The sequence below is a fragment of the Lonchura striata genome, chromosome 7 (assembly GCF_046129695.1).
Source record: "Lonchura striata isolate bLonStr1 chromosome 7, bLonStr1.mat, whole genome shotgun sequence".
NCBI lineage: Eukaryota > Metazoa > Chordata > Aves > Passeriformes > Estrildidae > Lonchura > Lonchura striata.
The window spans coordinates 23,699,842-23,721,409 of NC_134609.1; the positions used below are offsets into that span (position 1 = coordinate 23,699,842).

Consider the following 21,568-nt stretch of genomic DNA (forward strand, 5'->3'; position numbering starts at 1 on the left):
ATGACTCGGGGCTTAGTCCTGCCACGGGAGCTGGGGAAGCACCACTGGAGCTGGGGAAGAACCAACCCTAGAACACCTCTTGGGAGTTGTAAAGAAGCAAAGGAAGCAAGCTCTACCACCCCCTCCACCCTCCTCCAGCACTTGAAAGAAGGTAAGAAAATCCCTCCTAGTCAGAGCCTGTGTTTCCCAAGTACTGGGCTTCCTGCTCCTGTGGAGAAGTACTGCAAGTGGGATAATAACCTCAATTTGCTGCAATACCGGGATATAATGCACCCTTCTTATCATCCTATGTGCTGTTAAAGACAACAGCTGTATGTTATTAAACAGGCAAGGCTGGGCTCAGGGGTGGCATACAGGGAAATCACAGCTTGAATGAGAGCAGCCACCTGAACACTCCCTGTTGCTATAGACTGGCTGGAAGTAGAAACTCATCTACAGTCCAGGCTGAAGCCATTTTCTTATCAATTTGTTAGGTATGCCTATTTAAAGATATAGTGCACAAAGCAACAGTGCCAGGCTTCCACTCAGACTAATGTTTGGACCAGGTTCCAAAAATATAAGAATATTTGTTTTCACAGCATCACAAGCACTAAAAGGCTGCAATATGCTAGGTCATGTATATGCACAAAATTATTGGCAACATTTAATACAATAGAATCTAGCTTAACCCCTAACTAGGAACATAGAAGCTGGCTATAATGCCTTTTGTAATGGTTTAAAAGCCCATATCACAGGGTATGGCACATCAGAGTGTTGCCATTGCCTTGGTACAACTGATTGTCCTAGCTATAGAGATGGAGCCTTCTCCAAGCTCTTGCTTGTGTACAGAGAGGGTGGTGGAGACAAAGATCAACCTGAAATCAAGCTGCAAGCAAGAGAACTGGAAAAACGCATTCTGCTCTTCCAAGTCTTAAGCCCATCTCCTACCCATACCTCCTTTCCTGAGGAAATCACTTGTTCCAGTGCAGTTATTCTGCTTTACAAAGCCAGACATGGCCCTTGGAAAGCAGAACAGAGCAATAAAGAACTATTATGTTTATAGCATTAAAAAAACAAAATGGAATTTTCAAATCATTCAAATAAAGTGAGCTCACACCTCCCACAGACTCACAAAATTTAAATCCAAATTTTGAAGGGACAACACAGAAAATGGTACATGAAGCCAATGCTTTCCTTTCACTTATTTACACCCTCTGCTATTTGCTATGTGTAGAAAGGTTATTTTGGCATCTGTGGATAACAAAAGCTCATGTTGTGCTATGACTATAAGGCTTGTTACAAAAGCTCATCTGATTCATCCTCTATGCAAAACTTTTTTGAGAGTGACAACAGAAAGGAAACAACCTGAACTCCCCATATGCATAAGCTACCAACTGCTCATCTTAAGTCACTTAAGATGAGCACATGATGGGTGCAGGTGTAAATTTTATATACATGCACAAAGAGAAGCCATGGCTGAGATTCATAACTCTGCTTTGTTTTTGACAGAAAATTACTAGCAAAAAAAATTTGCACCTTTCAAGAATCTGGAGTTTATTCAAATAATTAATGAAAAATTAAAAGCCTCAATATTTGCATGTCACTTGTTATGTGTAACAGGGGAAGAGTGTCATCTGTATTCTAATTTATGAGCATTGAATAGAAATGATCATTAAGGAGAAGCTTTCCTGTGTGCATCCTTTAACCCAATTTATGTTGGAGCTGTGACACCCACTGAGCCAAATAGGCAATAGAGTGTATCCTTGCCAGCTCGTGGAGCTCCACATCTCATTCTGGGCTCTGGGCAGGCCAGGCAGGACCATGCTGGGGGCACGTTCTCCCATCCTGCAGCACAGCAAAGTGAATTCAGCTGAGGCACACAGCCCTGCTATCCAACAGCTGAGCAATGCCAGCACAAACTCACTGCTTCTTCTCTTGCTCCTGGAAAAATAACAGCCCGAGGCCAGATATCTGAAGGTGGGAAGTGCTAAGGGAGGCACAAAGAGTGGGTGACACTGGAGCTGGCTGGGCTGGGAGCCTGGCCTTGTCTCCTTTCTATGAGCACAAATGCCCCCTGACAGGCACTATTGCAGCTGGAGCTCACAGCTTCTCTGCAGTGCCACAGGAAGAAGTCTGGCAAGGAAAAGCCAAAGGCAGAGGAGTTTCATGAAGAAAAAGCTATTTCTTTTTTATGCTCAGCTTACAGGAAAATCAGTGAATCAACCCTCAGTTTCCCTGAAAGATACCGACATGGCTAAATAATGCCACAACTACATGTAAATTAGCTCTACCTAAATAGTGTAAAGATTATAGCAGCAATAAAAATAGAATTGCAATTAGTAGGGGCTACATGTTTTAGCAAGCCAAGGTCCAGTACAGGTTGTGTTTTGGGTGCAATTATTTATTCCATCTCAGCTTTGTAGTTTGTCTAGCTAAGCAGATTATTCTGAAATTATGCAGCATAGGAAAACTGTCAGATGGGGAAACTCCTAAATAGAGAAACAATTCTAAAATCTGAAGTTAAGGCAATTAAGAAAAGAGATAGGTGAAGTTACTGTCTTCCCATCCCTCCAAACCTACTGCAAAATTCCAGTTATATTAGACAAGCATTGAAGGGGAAAAGGGAAGCTGCATTAGCTATAAACTTTTAAACAAATAAATGAAACAGAAATCATAAAAATAAAAATCTCTGCCATAGCAGAAAACAAAACTGAAGCTTGAAACATGATTCACTGTCACCTGGCACAAGTAATTGCACCTATGTGTTATGTTTATAACAGAACAGAAGGAACTAGGTAGCTTTTGGGAAAAAAAAATGGAAAAAACTCAACAACAGTAACAAGAAACCTAACACCAAAACCAAATAAAACAAACCCATCAGCAGAAATCCAGCCCACCAGCAAGTCCATTGCAGCAGTATATGAGAGATGCTGTAGTCTTTTTTGTTGGTGTTACAGGCTACAAAGCTCTGCTCATCTTAATATATATGCAGCTATAGTGAGAAAATTTCTATTGTTGAGAATACAGCTTTATACATAGAAAAGATAATAGCAAAGAGCTTAGCAAGAATAAACTATAAATATAATTTCAAAATGTTTCGGTTTACTTTTCATTTAGATCTACTTTAAGCTGTTTTCATTAACAAAAAAAAAAAAAGCAGAATGACTTCCTCTTGTGTGGGTGGATTGTTGGGGTTTTTTTTGGGGGGATTTTTTTTTTGTTTTGTTTGTTTTTTTGTTTGTTTTTGTTGGTTATTTTTTTTAATCACTCCAGATCCCCCCATGCAAGTTCCTCCCCTTTAAACTCCCCTCCCAGTGTGCTTTTCTGCTTGCTGATTTATTTAAATTGGGGACACAAAACTGGCTGTAGATTTTGGCATGAGTGTTACCTAAGTGGTGTTGGTTTTGTACTGTACTACTAAGAATTCCTTTTACTTAAGGAGAAGAGGTTGATTTCCTATCCTATATTCAAAACGGGAGGTGCCTTTAGTCACTAATTCTCATCTCAATACATGCTCTGGCATATTTTCTGTTTAAGTAATGAAGTTTTACTGTATTTGTTTTATTGCTCATGGGTTTGCTTGCTGTTACTCACATGGGCTTTACTAAATCCAATGTGCAAGTGCAGTGATTAGATGCAGGGTTCAAGATAATGAGTTTTTCAGGAGCCTCCTAGGAAATCTCTGGCTGTGTGCTATCAGTTAAATGTGGACCTTGGGCTAAGTTCAGATATGTGTTTGTTCTTTGCTCTTCATAATTAAAGTGCTGTGATAATATGAATTAATGGACATTAATATCCAGAAACTTTAAGTGCTACCTTCTCTCTGTGTGGCTAAGGTGCCTAGTGATAATATTCTAATTTTCTTAGGAGTTCTATGTGAATTTTCAAGTCAAGCTCTAGTCCTTGCTCTTAATACCATGCCCTATCACTAGAGACAACTTCCTATTAATATAGTTTTGATACACGAATGCACTTCTTGCATTTTTGCAAGAAGTGAACCTGTATTATCCAATAGGATAAAGATAAACAGTAACATAACCTGCTATATTGACTGTATTTTAAATTCTTAAAAACTTAAAAGGGTCAGTTGTGCATGTTTGAGTAGATAGTTTCAAGGAGAAAATCTGATATAAAGACTATATGAAAGCTTGGATTTTCAATTTATCTGAGAAAATAACTTTTAGTACTAAGTAGTGTCATGATGTTGTTGCCCTCCTGATGGAGAGACAGTAATATCCAGGACAGTAAAATTCCTTATTAAAAAAAAATGACCTTTCTATTTAAGCATACTGAAAGCTTGAATACGATTTCTTTCATCAGCAAGGCTCAGAAACCACAGCACTGTGCTTCCTGAAAGTTACTGAGGCTTTGTCCTTTCCCACCCTCTAGCAGAGAGTTTCTCAGCTAAGATCAAAAGGTGCTTGAACTGTTTGGCTCTGACTCTCTGAAGAGGTACTCTAAAAGCAAAGCCTTGCTGAAGCATATCCTGGATTTAATGCAGGTTACTGAGCATTTTGCTTTGTTTTTTCTGTGGCTCTGCTCAGAAATCACTGCTGAGCTTTTGTGCTTCATCTCTCTGGATGCTCAAAGTTAGATGTTCCTAAACCCTGTGGAACACAAGACTTCAGCTGCATCAAGGAGGAATATGTAAAGCAAAGTTTCCAAGGAGTGAGAACTGGCAGTGGCTCACATCTGCAGGAGGACACCAGGCAAGAGCTGCACTGCGTAAGCAGATGGAAAGAGTGAGTTACTGATGGTTAAGTAACTAATCAGTGTAGGTGGCTGTACTCCACTTTTCCTGCTTGTAAACTGCCATTGTTACCTTACTAATGCTGAGAAAAAAGTTGTCATGATCATGCCAAAAGCTTAAGCAAATTTGATGCAAAGTACGTAACTGCAGAAGACATTCTCCCAGGCAGTGCAGACTGTTGCTTCCAAAATTGTGCAAGTAGCAGAGGCTGCTTTGTTGACTATAATGAACTCTTGTAATGGAGATGACACTGATTTTTCTTCATATTTATGTACGCAAAAGTACAAAGATCAGCCACTTTCCAGTGGAGAGAATCTCACATGGACAGCATAGAGAATAACTTTATTCTAGGTAATGAAGGAATAGCTGTAAAGGGGGAGGTACAGTAGAAATGAGAATGTGTACTCCTGAACTCAAGGCTGTAAATGGTATCACTGTAATCTCTTCTGATAAAAATTAAGCCTTTGACTCTGGAGCTTAGTGCATCTTATCCCTGACCATTGATCAGGGCAGACAACCTAAGTACACTTTCAACTGTCCAGCATCTTATTGCACAAGAAGTTCAACAGGTGGTTTGAGACATCCTGTGCATTTTGTATCCCTGGGAGCTGAGCCCTCAGGGGTTTCAGACACTCCACCTCTGACCCCTCTGATGTTTAGGCAACTGATACTCAGACTTACCTTGCAGTGGAAGTGGGTGTCTGTCCAAAATGCTGTTTTTTTCTTGTTCTGCACTGAGTTTTCACTAAATTGATATAGATCAGGTGTTATGTATGCACAGGACTCTTGGATTTGTGGGTTGAAGTCTGGTTGTGGCTGTTCCATAGCACAGATTTAGGCTGCAGCTGCTCTCTTGCCATGGACAGGAAGGTCTATTGAGTACAGATTCCTGTCCTCTCTCTGGCCTTTCTGCTTTGATGGCAGCAGGATTAAGTGGCATTTGGATGATACCAGAGGTGATAAATTAACAGCTACTTGGATTTACAAATTGTTATAGTAAAAGCTCTAGGCATAGGAAACAACTGTCCTAATTCTGGGAATTGAGACAAATTTGCTGACAGTCTCTTGGCCCAGCTTGAATAACACACCCTATGTGCTTTGATGGAGGAGACCAAAGCCCATTTGTGGAAACACTGTTGGAAAGTAAAAGGAAACACTGTCACTATTCTATTAATAAAGTAAGGAAGTTGAAAATAATTTTTCAGATACGAAAAAAAAGAAAAACACTTTATTTTTTATTACCTAGATCTGTGGTTTTGTGCATCTGTTCTTTTTTTAATGCAACACTAACCTCTCTATATTTAAAGGGTATATATGTAAAGTCCTGCATATGTAGTCTCAGTCAGGCTGTAAGTGGGCTAATGAACACTAAAAGTTACTGAAAACACCCACCAAACCCTAGAAGTTAATGAGCATTTAATACTTCCCAGACTCTAGAGAAACTTGTCAACAGGTCTTGCTTTAAATTAAAAATTCATTCAAATATAACTGAAACTTATCTTTGATTACCTATAGGTATGCTGGGTGGGCTACAATGGGATTAGACTACTGCCTGACCTTCTTTTCTTTCTTTTTTTCTTTCTTTATATGCAAAAGACTTATGAAATCTATTCAGAACCTGGAGGCAAAAGTTTTGCTGTGTTAAATGATCATTTCTTGATTACGTGTTCTCTCTGGACTTTGAGTTCTTTGCTCCCAGCAAAAAAAAATCATATTCTTCAGGTCTTGATGTTCACTCCCCCTAGATGTCCTCGTACAACTACTTTGCATGTGAGCCAGTGGGACCAGGAAAATAGCCTGATGGAAAAATTTTCAGTGACTTGTTTACTGCTGCATGGAGCATTTGGGGTTACTGGGTTCTCTGATCCTTATCACAAAAAGGTCAAACAAGTGTCTTCAGTCGTTTCTGTCAAATAATCCATGTAACAGACAGTAGCTATTTGTGACAACTGCTCTGACGTGTCTGACCTAGTTGGACAGTGTTAATGGTAAGCCATAAAAATAAGTTAAAGAAGAGGACTTGGTGCCATAAATAAGATTGTTTTGTTTCTTACCTCTAGCATGATACTCTAAAAACAACCAATCGTTCATGGTTTCTGAGAAATCATCTTAAAAGTACTATTAAAATAAGCAGATGAGTGCACATTTCAGCCAATAATACTGGTGCATCTGTACAGGCCTGTGGTCTCTCTGGTTACCTCCATGTAGTTCTATTCTCTCACTGATGATTGAAAAATTTTATGACCAGGAAAGAGTCATGTGAAATGCACTGAGTGAAAACTCCTTTGGCCATCTGGGCATGGGAAAAGACTGGAAAAGTGTCCAAACTGATTGCTAATAATCCATGTTTTAACATGAATATTCTAGCATCCCTCTAAAAAGATGTGAGAATAGATGTGTCAATCTAGAAAGCTTCCAATATATAAATGGTGCCAATGTGATTTGCTCTGTCACTTGGATTTAGTAATGGGCTCCAAGCTAAAGGAATAAAGTTTGTATATTCCACCTTTCATGATGGAGAATGGAGATGCCTCTATCTAGCTGCCTCAGTGCTCATGCTGTAAAAAAGTGTCTTGCTCATGTTAATGAAAGAGGAAATAGAAACCACAGACCATATGCAGTTTAATCTCTGCAGAAAGCTGCTTGCTAACTGCTCCATTAATGTATATGTATTGTGTCAAGAGCAGGTGAGTACCAAATTAATTTTATTAATAATCTTCAGTTTTCCAAACCAAGCAGTGCTAAACCTGAAATGCTAAGCAGCTTTGTCCTGAGTGTAAACTTGATCATTTAGGTTTAGGATTTAGGTTCTGCTGGGTTTTGTGGGTTTTTTTTTGGTTTGTTTGGGGTTTTTTTTTGTTTTGTTTTGGGGGTTTTTTTTGTGTGTTTTTTTTGTTTTTTTTTTTTTTTTTTTTTTTTTTTTGTTTGTTTTGTTTTGTTTTTTAATCCAGGTTCAAGTGATAAAGGCCCAAAGGGAGATGGGTGATATGCTGTATTACAAACAGATTTGTGGTCCCATAGGATCAATATGTCCAGTGACTGGAATTGCCCATCAGTAGAGGGCCCCAAGGGCAATTCCTGCCTTTCTGGCTGTAGCACAATCTTTTTGGACTCTCAGTAAATGAAGCCAAGGTCAGGAGTTTGAAGGGCACGTGGCAATTAAGGTTTAGAGTAGAAAAGAGGACTAGGGAGTTGGTATTTCTCAGATGTGCAGGTGATGTGCATCTGGCAGCTTGGACTAGCTGAAAAGCCTCTGAGGTACCCTTTCTAATCCAGATGCTGAGCAGGCAAAGCATGCCTTTTTACCAGAGAACACACCAGGATTGCTGATTAACACTGCCACTGGAAACTACAAAACTGTAAAACAGATACAAGCAATCTAAATGATCAGTCCGGGCTCAGAGACCCAAATTCTGACTTCAGAATGCTGACTCCTGTCTGAACTTACTATCAGTTTGTAAAAAACCAACTTCATTAGAATTAGAGTTAAAGGGTATCTGGAACTCATTGCATCAGGACTCCTGGTATTCTTCTTGTACAGGCATTTAGTTGATAGCTGACTTATTATCTACTAATGGGGTTCCTTTGATTCTGTATGAAGGAGTTTGAAAGAGTGTTGTTATTCATCTTGCAAAGTGTGAGGTGGTGTGTCCTGCATAGATATTTAGACACTAGCAAATACAAGTTGCTGAGATCTGAGCTGATTCAGACAAAAAGCAATCCTTCCTCTTGGCAATTCAATCTTAAAACACATCAGAACATTTTGGAGATAAAAGTGCTTGTTTCTAAGGAAGAAAGCTCAGGTCTCTGTGTCTTACTAGAAAGTCTGCATTTTCAGATTTTGCTTCCCTGTCCTTGACAGAAGATACTCTGGGGAATGCAAGCAGCAGAGTTGTTTCTGTATGTCCCAGTTAGAATTCCATTGCACAAATTAACTTCCAGGTCATTACTTCCTAGTGGAGAATAACTTTCACAGTTTTGATTTGTGCTGGTTTTTTGGCTGACCACACTGTCACTCTCTGAAATATTTGTCTGGCACAACCAGTAAAAGCAGCTGACAATGAATATACTATTTGTCCTGCAGACATATATGTAGGTGTATCAAACACGTAATTTATCAATACCATTCCTATTTCAGCAAAACCATTTCCTATGGAAGATTTACAATACTGAGGAATTTTATTACTTCCACAATTCACATCATTGAACCATTAGCATTTTTTAGTTATGCTTGGGGAGATAGATTTGGGAAACTATATACTGGTTTTCTTCAGGCAGATTTTTTTACTTAAGGATGGAAAGAATCTGTTCCTTGTCTGACTTCATCAGGCTTCAGCTTTCTGTGGAGGTGTATGCAGCATAGATTAAGATTTATGGGGACAGGTGACTTAAGATCTCTTAAGAAGCTTAAAACATTGCATAAGTGTGCTTCACTATTGTACCAGGACTCTCCGGGGGCAAACTGCTGAAATGATTTGCAGTATTGTTTAACAAGCTACTTAAGTAACCATGGTTCCTAGGTAATTAGAGCTTCTAACTAAAGTCTACTAAACCTCCTATTTGTTTCAGGTTCAACTCTGGCTCCACTGATCCAGTGCAATGATCTGGATACTTCAAGTGCTGTTTTCACCGCTCCCAACACCAGCATTGATCAGTCTCATTGCATTTGGAGCTGTCATCTTCCTGTGGGTGATAAGCAGGCCAAAACCCCTTTTACCTCCTGTTGACTTGAACAAGCAGTCAATAGGAATTGAGGTAATGCTTTCTCTGCTTGCGGGTATGGTCTGTTTTGGAGCTTAATCTGACTCTGGGTGTCAGTGGAAGCTCTCCTGTCTGATGTGCACAGCCTTCTCTCCCAGGTGTACAGCTCAAGAGCATGGTGGGGAGACAGGAAGTCTTAAGACACTAAGATGAGAAACAGGAATCCCACCAACCAGGGTTAGGTGGGATTTTTACCAAATTACTTGGGCTGTCACTGACTTTTTCTTGTATTTTCAATGCACTGCATCAGCTTTGAAACTGGTGCTAGACTTCATGTGGCTAGTGGTAGCACTCAGTCAAGGCCTTTCAATAACCTGTAACTCAATATTACGGTCATCTAGAAAATTCCTCTGCATGTGACTGAGTAGATCAAAATCAGGAAGAGAAAAGACTTCTCTAACAATGCAATGCTATTGAAATGCTTTAAATGGGATTGATGAGAGAATGGCTGAGGAACAAATGATATTTCATCTGGTCTGCACTGTTTCATAACCATGCTCTGTTCCTAGGGAGGAGCCAGAAGAGCTGCACTCTTGACAGATAATAACCTGCTTTCTTATTACTTTGAAGATGCTAAAACCCTGTATGAAGTTTTCCAGAGAGGAGTGAGTATTTCTGGTAAGCTTTGCATCTGGTAGTTAGAACTTGTCTATCACAAATAAAAAAAAAAAATTCCAAGATCCTTTTCCTTGTTTCTTGACTGTGGTAATAATGCAGGCTAGCAAAAGTTCTTCTAACCTTCTGTGGGGTGGAGAGATAAGTGACCATAATTCTCCCTGTCCGAATTTGGTGCTAGTCTTATTTGGGAGACTAAGCAGAAACAAATACTGGAAGCTGAAGATGGTAGAGTTCAGTAAAGAGCTAGCAGATACAAAGCATCAGAGGAACTGGGGGGGAAACACCTCTCCTTTGTCTTATTATATGAGTTTTCCAGTGAAATTACTGCCTGTTTTTTAATAGATACGAATTTGTGCACATCACTTCATGAGTACTATGCCTGGAAATGTGTGATGGTTTGCAAGGTATTTCAACCTCACATGGGTTGTGCAATAGAACAAATATCACCAGATCTTAGAAGTATTGCTTGTAAGGATAAAGCTAGCAGTCTTACAACCTTGGTTTGGGCAAATGTTTAACTATGGACACTGACCTGCTCTCCATGCAGTTACCTGAATGCCTGACAGAAAACTTTCCCTATTTCAAGTGTTTCTATTGTAGTGTTATGCAACTTCAGTACTGAGCTTTGAAATTGGTTTTCTGAACTCTTTCATTAGGAAATAGTGACTGTCTAGGCTACAGGAAACCAAAGCAACCTTATCAGTGGCTGACATATAAACAGGTGAGTATTGTAAATGACAAATTAATTAATTTGGGATACTGCCTTGCAACACTAAAGTGGGGGAATAACTATCTTGCAGGTTTCAGACAGAACTAAATACCTGGGATCAGGGCTTCTGCAAAAAGGATGCCAACCATCACCAGATCAGTTTATTGGCATTTTTGCTCAGAATAGGCCAGAGGTAAGCAACAAATTGTGTATTCTTTCCTACACTATTCTGAGAGGATAGTCTGTATTTAAATAGCTTCATGCCACATCAGGAACAATCACAACTTTTTCCTTCCCAATTCCCTTTTTACTGGCTGAGCACATACGATTCCAAGCACGTAATACAGTGACCTCTCACAACTCTTATTCTCATGGGGGTGGTCCTTCCATAGCCCCTCACTGCCATGTGTGTGGGCTTGTCAAGCTGTATAGTTGTAGGCAATCCTGTCTTGAGAATTCCTAGTTTTCCTTAGTTGTGCTGGTTTTTTCTTTTCAGTGGATCATTTCAGAGTATGCCTGCTACACCTACTCAATGGTTGCTGTTCCACTCTATGACACTCTGGGACCAGAGGCCATTGTATATATTGTTAACAAAGGTAAATATTGACTTTCACTCTTTCGTAAGGATTTTTCTAGGAAACTTGGTTTTGGGAGGGCTAAGTTCAAGGGAGTTTGCAAAAATCAGAGTAACTTTAACCTCACTGCTCTTATAGACACTTAACTTCATAGCAAAGCTGCTTTGCAGGGCACATGGTTCAATGCCTGCAAGAATCCAGTGGGCTTCCTATATTTCCTAGTGTCTTGATTGCAAGACCACTGAAGGATCTGCTAGATCCTGTGGATCATTCTGCAATCAGAGTGCTCAACTACTTGCTGTTTGAGATTTTGCAATCTTGAACTCCCACACTGCCAAACAATCAGACAATGCAGACAGACTTGCATGTAAATTAAGACTAGATGTGTATATCTGTCTGATTTAAAGTTGTAGCATGAAAAGAGTGGAGGAGGAAAGGGTAAAGACATATCTAAATCTGTTTCATCTATCTGGTTATTGCATGTTCTACAGAAACAACATCTAGCAAGCCACCATGGAATAAACTGGCAAGGAGTTAAATAAATCTTCAGACTTTCTTCCCCCAGTCTTAGGAGAGATATGGGGGGAATAAATCACTGTTGTTACAGTGATCTGGGATCCATCCAAAAACAGGATTTGCCAAGTAAAACCACTTCAACAGTTATGGTGGTGAATCTTGGAAACAGGTGTTGACTTGGGATTACACAGCTGTAATTTACCAGTCTAACAGGGAACTGGCAGGCTCAGGCAAATCTAATTTCTCTGTTGACTTAAAGGAAAAAACTTTTGTAACTGCATCTACAGGGAAGCTGAAGTATTAACTCATGAATTTTAGCTACCTCTTTCAATTTGGTCTTAATTTCTTTTGATTTAAGGAAGATGGCTAAACATAAACAATATCATGGCAATACAAAAATTTTCAATGCCCATCTTGACTATGAGTGAAGATATTTCTCTTCAGCTCCTCAGCATTTGGTCTCACTTTATATTGTCAGAATATCAGGTTTGCCCAATCAGTTGAGTATGGTAGGAGAAACCTTCTCAGAACAGTAAGCTAGCCACTGAATCCATATGAACAAATGCAAATGGTACCAAACCAAGGTTATGTTCTAAAAGCATGTGCTGCTGAGCTGTCACTGGCCTCATGTCTTCTAAACAGACTTCTCATAATTTCTTTTCTGTAGCTGACATAAGCGTGGTGATCTGTGACACACCTGCAAAGGCAGAGGTCTTGCTTAAGAACTGTGAGGACAAAAAGACCCCATGTCTGAAGATTGTTGTTCTCATGGATCTCTTTGATAAAGAGCTCAAGGACAGAGGAGCTAAAGTGGGAATTGAAATTCTGTCACTGCAGGAGGTTGAGGTAGGTGGCTAAAGGCATCTGTAATACTTTGCCAGCTAAACATCTTGATCTTCTGTGGCAGCAGTGACACTTAAATGTGAGCATTACCCAGTTGTCATGCCTGTACCTGACATCTTAATGAGCAGTCATTTTGAAACTTGATATCTTTAGCTAAACAGAGTTGCAGAGTTCAAACAGTTGACTAAAGTTGTGCCCATGTGTTGTGAACAGCCAAGACTTGCTTAGCTTAATTTGTGATCCTGTTGTAACAGGAGTTATCAGGCTTCTAAACTGGCAGTTGAATCTAATTGGAACTGTAAGTGCAAATTACTGGCTGCTTAGACATCCCAAAAGTAGGCTTAATCTTGCATACATGTAAAGAGATGTGGCATACATCAAATTAAAGGAAACCTCTCCACTCTGGACTTCCAAATTCCTTAAGTAGTTCTGATCAATCTCCACACATTCAAATGTGTCCTTTCCACACTTGCAGCAGACAGTTCTTCAGAGTTATGTGTATTGGATTCAGGAAGAGGCTTCTGTTTGAATGAGATAGAGTAGCAAGAGGCAAAGTAGTAAAACAGGTGTTGCATTTGAAATGCAATTACTTATTCACCTACTGTGCACATCTCTTAAGCTGTGTTTTTTCTCTAACACAGGAGCTGGGAAGAAACAACATCAGAGAACCAGTTGTAAGTATCTCTTTGAAACAGCTATAGACTTGTAAAAGAGGTCTCTGGAAACACCTCTTACTGTGCTGCTAGTAGAGGAGGCTGGCAGATTTTTTTAATTTTTTTTTTTTTTTTTTTTTTTTTTTGTGAACCAGAATTCCTGATTCATCACAGTTAGGAATTGTATGTAATTAGATATAACCATAATAATCCTCACACTGACTTTATATGGCTTTTTCTCTCTAGCCTCCTAAGCCTGAAGATCTTTCTGTTGTGTGTTTTACAAGTGGAACCACTGGTAAGAATTTATAGTGATGCTTCCCCACTGAAAGAGCCTCCCCATGTAGCTTCCCTGCATAAAATTACAGAAATCCTATGAATATGGAAGTAAACCAGTAAATTAGAGCAATGTCAAACTGCTCTTGCAGTTTTACTTGGGATACTGTCACTACAAGTCAAGTGCATACAACAAACCTTCTTAGAACTGGGGGAAAGAAAAGCCAAATTCATATTTTCTTGCTCTATGAAAAATGCAGCCTTAATGTTCAAGAGATTGGTTGTTGTTCAACTGTGTATTTTGATCCACAGAGGCTAAAGCAAAAATCTTGTTTCAGCATTCTCTAAGCTACTCCAAATTGCTCTGATGTTTCAGTATTCATCTCCTTTATGTAAGATCCATAGCTGAAAGCACTCAAGATGGGGCATATTTGTGATCTCTTATGAGAATTATTGCTGGGATGAGCCGAGTACAGAGATAGTTCAAACTGAGCCAAACACGACACGGGAAACTGCCAGCAGAAGCAGGCAGAGCCACAGCTCACCTTACTTAATCTCTCCACAGGTAACCCTAAAGGAGCCATGTTGACACATCAGAATGTTGTTTCAAATGCTGCTGCCTTCCTTAGATGCACAGAGGTAAGCTACTCTCCAGGATATGTCCCACAGTCATCAAATCAGCTTTAATGGGAGTATTCTCTGTAAACCATTCACTCCCAGAAATGGATGCTTTCCTAAGTGCCCCTTTTTTAATGAGACAATACTACTGCAAGAAACATGGTCTGAATTGAACAAGAACTTCTACATAAAAGTTATTCTAAAATGAGTCAGTCCTAAATACCAAGAGTACTAAACAATCTATTTCAAGTCTTGACAAAACATTAAACTAATTTTTATTAGTGTGGCTGAGTGACAGCTGCAAGTCGTGAAGAGTTGATGGATGAGCCTGAGCCTGAGTTGCTTCAGGCATTGGAAATGTCTGTCTCAAAGTACTCAAATTGATCCAAATTTTATTTATTTTTTACTTAAAAGTAACTCAAGCAGGCAGAGAAAATGCTAACTTATTTCTACTTCCTTTCCCTCTAGAACACAATTGAGTGTACAAGTTCAGATGTTGCCATTTCCTATCTTCCTCTGGCTCACATGTTTGAGAGAGTTGTACAGGTATTTACAGTTATATATCTCTGAGCTTTTATAAATCAAATTATAGTAAAAGACATTAGCAATCTGTATGTCCTTGAAGCCTATTCACACAATAACTCTCCTTATTTTGTAATAACTGGGCACTGGAAATCATGCTGAATTTTATAGACTAATAATTATAGCTAGTGAAGCGAGGAATTCTGCTTGACTAAGGTTAGTCTGGTCAATTTTTAGACTGTGATATACAGCTGTGGGGCAAAAGTAGGCTTCTTCCAAGGAGATATCAAGCTGCTAACAGATGACATGAAAGCCTTGAAGCCAACGATATTTCCAGTTGTACCAAGACTGCTCAACAGAGTCTATGACAAGGTACGTGAGCAATTTTAGCTGTTTTCTTTGTGTTCATTTATCCAAACAAGCTTACAAATACAAAATAATATTGAATATGTCATAACATTGCCACAAGTTAATTACCTCTTAGCAAGAAGAATTTTTTAGAATCCTTTCTAAGGAGATGGAAAGAGTTCTGGGAGTACAAGAACAACATATCCAGTCATGACTGGGCTAAGTTTGCTGCTGTTAAGAAACAAAAGATTTGTTTACTTTTGTAATGCAAATGAATCAAGTGCACAGCTAACAGGATCCCTATTTCTCAAAGCTATGGCTGTAGTGTTTCAGCAGTAACATGAATTAGTATTGCTTTTTGGGTCACCTCCTAAATACTGCAGTGGTGAAGACAGGCCCTGGAACATTGAAGTAAGATTTGGTGCCTCTTAACAAGGCAAGAATGAGATGTACAGATATGAGTTAAACCCAAGAGTCATTGGTACTTTTCCTTGCAGATCCAGAGCAATGCAAACACCCCAGTAAAGCAATTCCTGTTAAATTTTGCTGTGTTTATGAAGATGGCTGAAATAAAACAGGGCATCATTCGAAATGACAGCATTTGGGACAAGCTAATCTTCAAAAAAATTCAGGTAAGTTATTCCAAGTGTAAGGGAGCTAAGCAAAGTAATATTGGAGGATCTGATGGCTTCTTTTTTTCTTGTAGGAAAACATGGGTGGAAGAGTGCGTATCATGGTGACAGGTGCAGCCCCTATATCTCCCTCTGTCCTGACATTTCTTAGAGCTGCATTAGGCTGTCAGGTAAGCTGAATTTTCTTTTAAAGTAAGCCCTGTTTGCCTATGCACAAATGAGTGACCAGTGATATAGCCGGGGTCCAGCTCAGCTTGTTCCTGTGGAAAATGCTGTCAGTCTTGGGCATTTACAGGCTGCATCATCTGAGTTAACTGTAACAGGAAAAAAAATTCTGCAGGGCCCACTTTTAACTACACTACCAAAAAACTAAGCTGTAGGCTCTGAGAAAAGGAATAGAGTAGCAGAAATAGGAACATGCAGTGCTCATAGTCAGGCAGCTGCCTCTGAGTTTTGTGGCTTATTCTGACAGTCAGTGAGCTCCCAGTGTAGCACATTTGAGAACAGAAAATGAGGTGACTGAAGCAGAGTCTGGATAGGTGAACTTTAACATCTGATTACACCAATAAGATCAAGACATCTTAAAGGCAAAGATTGTTTTGGCTTCCTTCCTAAGAAAACTTGAGCATGGGCACAGTCAAAACTGAGGCCTTTCACACCAAGGACTTGATGTTCAAGGAATACTCATCCTTTCTTGCACAGATCTTTGAAGCTTATGGCCAGACTGAATGCTCAGCTGGATCCACTTTCTCAATGCCTGGAGACTGGACAACAGGTATGGGAGCTGAGACTTGTGAAGTCTCCCAGAGCTGTCCACGTAAAGGGGCACTCAAGCCTAGGTGCTGTAATGCTTTTAGTTTAATGAAAATGAAATCATGGGTACTCAAAGTGATTCTTGGTAGCACAGTCACCTGTCTGTTTAATAGGTACTAAAATTCTTGACTCAACCAGATGAGGAACCCTGGTGTAAATTTTCATAGGTCAGTTTAGACTTTGTCCCAGAATATGGGAAAGGAATAGAGAGAGCTGAGCAAACTGGATAGGGACTTCTGAAATGGTCTTAAGAAACTAGCTTGGTCTAAGAAACTAGCTTTGTCTCCTAAATGACATGTTTTATTCAAAAATATTAGACATGATACTTGACTATTTTCCTGAAGAACCTTGAAGATTTAGCTTCAATCTTAGCAGTACTGGATATTCTAAATTTAGACTCAAGTCACCATCTTTGTGAACACAGTAACTGCAGAGCATAATGTGGATGAAATGCAAATGAATACCAGGATCTATGAGAGGGGGTCCTGAGGAGGCATGAGTGGTTTGTGGCTTGGGTGGTAGATTACAACAATAGTGCTCTAAGAATCAAGACTTACCTGCTAGTTGTCCTACATTGACTGTCTGAAAATGGCATTGCATCACTTGATTGAACATTTGAGTCAGACTCCTTTAAATAATAATGGCTCATGTTAAAGCAGTGAACAAATCCAGTATCTACTATCACTGCAGTCTTTTTTGTTGATTTTTTTTTTTTCTCTTAGGCCATGTTGGAGCCCCTCTGGCTTGTAATATCATAAAACTAGATGATGTGGAAGAAATGAGCTACTTCTCTTCTAACAATGAAGGCGAGGTAGGTACCATCTCCTGTGCATGTCAAGAAATACTGAAACAGAAGACTTGGTGAATAACAGTGTTCTTTACTTGCTATAGGTCTGCATTAAAGGACCAAATGTGTTCAAAGGTTATCTGAAAGACCCTGAGAAGACAGCAGAAGCAATTGATAAAGATGGCTGGCTCCACACTGGAGACATAGGAAAGTGGTTGCCAGTGAGTAGCTGCTTAACACAAACCATCTCTTGCATATGAATTCCTGTTACTTCACAGTATTCTCTAAAGATGGAATTCTAGGATAAAAGTCTCTACACGGTAGATTCACGAGGTAACTCCAGGAGAAGCTGCAAAGACCAATTAGGTTACAGGATATCAAATAACATCTGCTAGGCCCATAGTTAAGACTATTCTTTGCTGTAGAAGTGATATAACAAGGTGTCTTGGTTTCTTTCAAAGGAGAATAAAGGAGCTGTCTAATCATGTCCTGAGCTAACTGGAGAAATTACACAAACCCTTCTCTCTGTAGAAAGCAAAAACCAATACATGGTTTCTAGACTAGTTCCAGATGTGCCTTTCATACAACTAAAAAAAGCCTGTTTATCTTATTTTAAATAAGCAAGACAGTGACTTGGAACTAATGACCTCCACTTTTAACTTCTAGAATGGAACGCTGAAGATCATTGATAGGAAGAAGAATATATTTAAACTTGCACAAGGAGAATACATTGCTCCAGAGAAGATAGAAAATGTCTATATCAGAAGTGCTCCTGTAGCCCAGGTCTTTGTACATGGGGAAAGTCTGAGGGTAAGTGATGAGTATCCTGCAAGATTTTCTTCCACAAGTTCTGGATGATCAGGGCACAAATGTATGCATGTATACGAGTCCTTGAACAAAATTTGCTCCTAAGAGAGCTGTCTTTACAGGAAGATGTTGTCAGACCTATAGACCTGCCAAGTGACAACTGGCATTATTGCAAGCTGGGTAAAGGCTAATTACATAATTGTGTGGGATTAGTATGTCAGATCATTTCTGTGCAGTTTAGATTCACAGAATAGTCCCCCCTGCAATAAGCAGGGTCATCTTCAACTAGATTAGATTGTTCAGAACCCCATTCAGCCTGACCTTGAATGTCTGTAGGGATGGGGCATTTGCCACCTCTCTGGGCAACCTCTGCCATTGTTTCACCACCCTCACACTTAAAAAAATTCCTTATATTTAATATAAATTTACTATCTTATAGTTTAAAACCATGACATCTTGTCTTATTGCCAGAAGCCCTACTAAAAACGTGTCCCCATCTTTCTTGCAAGCTTTTAGTTTTGAAAGGCCACAAAAAAGTCTTTCTGGAGCCTTGTCTTCTTCAGGCTGAACAACCCCAATTCTCTCAGGCTTTTTGCACAGCAGAAGTGTTTCTCCATTCCTTTGCCACAGAGGTGTTACCTATGCCAGCAGAGGACAGTCTTCAATCTGTAAACTAGCCAAAAGTTGGATCATTCAGCACACATAACAAACTGCATCAGTACTTCAATTACTGCTGTCACAACTCTCAGTGACTTGGAAATCTTCATAGCAGCTACTTTGAAACTGAAAATGCATGGAGATGTACATGTGACTTCTCATAGAAACACTGCCCATAAACAAGCTCACAAAGACATTTAATATGCCTTAGCTTGGTCTCAGCCTACTTTAATTTAATTTTTTTGTTTGTTTTCAGTCTTTTCTAATAGGTATAGTGGTTCCTGATGCTGAGATGCTTCCAGAATTTGCAGCAAAACTGGGAGTAAAAGGTTCCTTTGAAGAGCTCTGCAAAAACCCTGTGAGTGGAATTGTGTTCAGTGGGTTAGAGAGAGAATTTAATTCTAAGTCAAATCCTACATTGCTGACTTTGTTCTATCCACCTATTTTCACTAATTTGAACTGGTTTAAATGCTGGATGAGTCATGCAAGCAGCCTTACACCAAAAACTGGAACTGAGTCTCTTGTTCCAAGGGCTATTGCTGCTTCTTTTCCAGTGACTTGTAGTGGCCTTAATATGAGAAATCTTGAATGTTGAAATATGTATTCTTGCCATTCTCAGTTGTCCCTGACTATGCAAATTGTTATGGTTTTGAGCTGCAATTACAGAATGACAGCTTTACCCACTCTGCTTCTGCTGTGTTTCTTTTAGGCAGTGAAGAAAGCTATTTTAGATGATATGATCAGACTGGGGAGAGAGGCTGGCCTTAAATCCTTTGAACAAGTGAGTACTTTCAAATCCTGCTTGTCACTAGTACCTGTATTGCTAACAGAGTGCTTGGGAAGTCTTCATTCCTGCTACTGCCTGTTCCAGGAGGGGCCCTGAGGCAGCTGCCCCAGACACCTGATTGAAGCAGTCAGTGAAACATTGGCTGTCTGTCCCTGGATCAGGAGACAAGGGGCTGGGAAGGGCAACCATAGCAGTTGCTAATGGAGTGGAGGTTCACAACAGGCTCTAGGGGCTGTTCTGGAATTCCACCTTCTTGTTGTGTCAGTCAAAAAAAGAATTTAGTTACTGCATCTCCTGAGACTGAATTCTTGCCCAAGGAATCTGAGAACTGTTGTTTGCCTTCTAATGATGTGTCGTGCACTAAATTGTTTTCTTTTAATAGGTTAAAGACCTGTACATCCACACAGAGTTGTTTTCTGTAGAAAATGGACTCTTGACACCAACAATGAAGGCAAAGCGAGGAGACCTTGTTAAATTCTTCCAGAAGGAGATTGAGGCTCTCTATTCATCTTAGGAATAAATGGCCAGTTTAATTTAAACTGCATGGAATAGTTAAATCTGTGACACTACATGGCCTATGGTGAAGACAGGCTTGAGTGGAGTGGAGCAGGAACTTAAATTTATTTGTTTCTAGTACCTGAGAAAAATGACTTGTGGATGAAGACAGCTGTAGTATAACCAACAACTTGCAGTGTTAACATCCTGTGGGACTGAGCATCAATTGTCTAGGCTAAGCCAGAACTTTGATCTTTCTTGGACTGTGGAATGCATAACATGCAAGAACCTCAGCCTTTAAAAGACAGCTGTATGCACTTCTCACTGTCAAAAGCAAATCATGTTTTCCTGCTGAAACTACGAACTCCTCTGTGACCTGTTGTGGATTGATCTGCAATCAGACTGAACACAGTAGGAATTCATGCTAATGTGTTTAGCAAACACAGAAGTGAATTTCCTGTTCCTAGTCCTGGACCACATGGTTCAAGTTGTTTATAATGAAAATGAGTAATTGTTTGCAAAATACATTTGTCTACAGCAAATGTTCATTCTTTAGGAGGCTCTGGATCAGTTTTTGCACATTTTAAAATGAAAAGGCAGTGTTAAAGCCTTTACACTTACGAATTTGAGCCTAGTAAGTGTAAAACTTTAGCTGTCAATCTTAAGGATATAGGATGCAATAAATTGAGACTGCACAATCAAACTAAAGCCTGTGTGAATTACTTGTGGGCTTGCTGCAACCACAGTGTTAGCTGCCTGGTTCTGTATGGCTGCAGCTAGAATACAACTGCTGCAGAATATGAACTTGTTCCCTACACTGTCACTGGTCAGCCACAGCTCCAGCCATGAGGCAATAATGTAGTGTAGTCCAGATTTCTCCTGTAGTCTAGTTGCTCCTCTACCCAACTTTCTTTTCCTTGTCTTCAGCTTAGGCTGAGGTGAAAGAATGAATTTACCACATGAAATAAGATGTGAGGTTTTCTTGCATTAAGCTGATGCTTTATAAAATTACTTAAGCAAGATGAAAACTTTCTTTTATCTTCCATCAGTCTGTGCTGTCTGCTGAGAGCTCCTCCCTATCCCTGCAGTAGTTAGCCCTAGCAGTTCAAAGGCAGTGCTAAGGTGTATCTGTAGCTTTCCTAGGCCAATTCTCTTTGTCTGCAGACAAAAGTCTTCCCTGTCATGTTCAGACAGCTAGTGGCTTTTCCTCTTCCTCTTTAATGCTCTTGCTTAGCTATCCCAAAATGAAAGCAAGATTTATCAAAAGACCCCCCTCTTGCTGTTAGGCAGCTTTAGCTTTGACTAGTAAAAACAGCTGACCCAATTATTTTTCTAGTCTGGTCCAAAGACCTTGACATCTTAGGGTAACCATTGAGTCACACACTGTGCTTGTCAGAAAGCATCTTTGAAACTACAAGTAAC

At 39.7% G+C, this 21,568-nt stretch overlaps 1 protein-coding gene across 2 annotated transcripts; it reads left to right on the forward strand.

Annotated features, from left to right (window-relative positions):
* Positions 1–20,854, forward strand: ACSL5 (acyl-CoA synthetase long chain family member 5). 2 transcript variants are annotated; one of them, XM_021525996.2, is made up of 22 exons: positions 1–151; positions 4,524–4,721; positions 9,299–9,484; positions 10,000–10,108; positions 10,765–10,829; positions 10,909–11,010; positions 11,314–11,413; positions 12,576–12,754; positions 13,393–13,425; positions 13,651–13,702; positions 14,246–14,319; positions 14,767–14,844; positions 15,058–15,192; positions 15,666–15,800; positions 15,875–15,970; positions 16,503–16,575; positions 17,336–17,424; positions 17,505–17,621; positions 18,067–18,210; positions 19,121–19,222; positions 19,574–19,645; positions 20,034–20,854. In XM_021525996.2, exons 3-22 carry the CDS (start codon positions 9,329–9,331, stop codon positions 20,163–20,165), a joined length of 2,043 nt encoding a protein of 680 aa, XP_021381671.1. In that variant the 5' UTR covers positions 1–151; positions 4,524–4,721; positions 9,299–9,328; the 3' UTR covers positions 20,166–20,854. The 2 variants fall into 2 exon arrangements, with proteins under 2 accessions (XP_021381671.1, XP_021381670.1); XM_021525995.2 differs by lacking the exon at positions 4,524–4,721.
* The last annotated feature ends 714 nt before the right edge of the window (positions 20,855–21,568 follow it).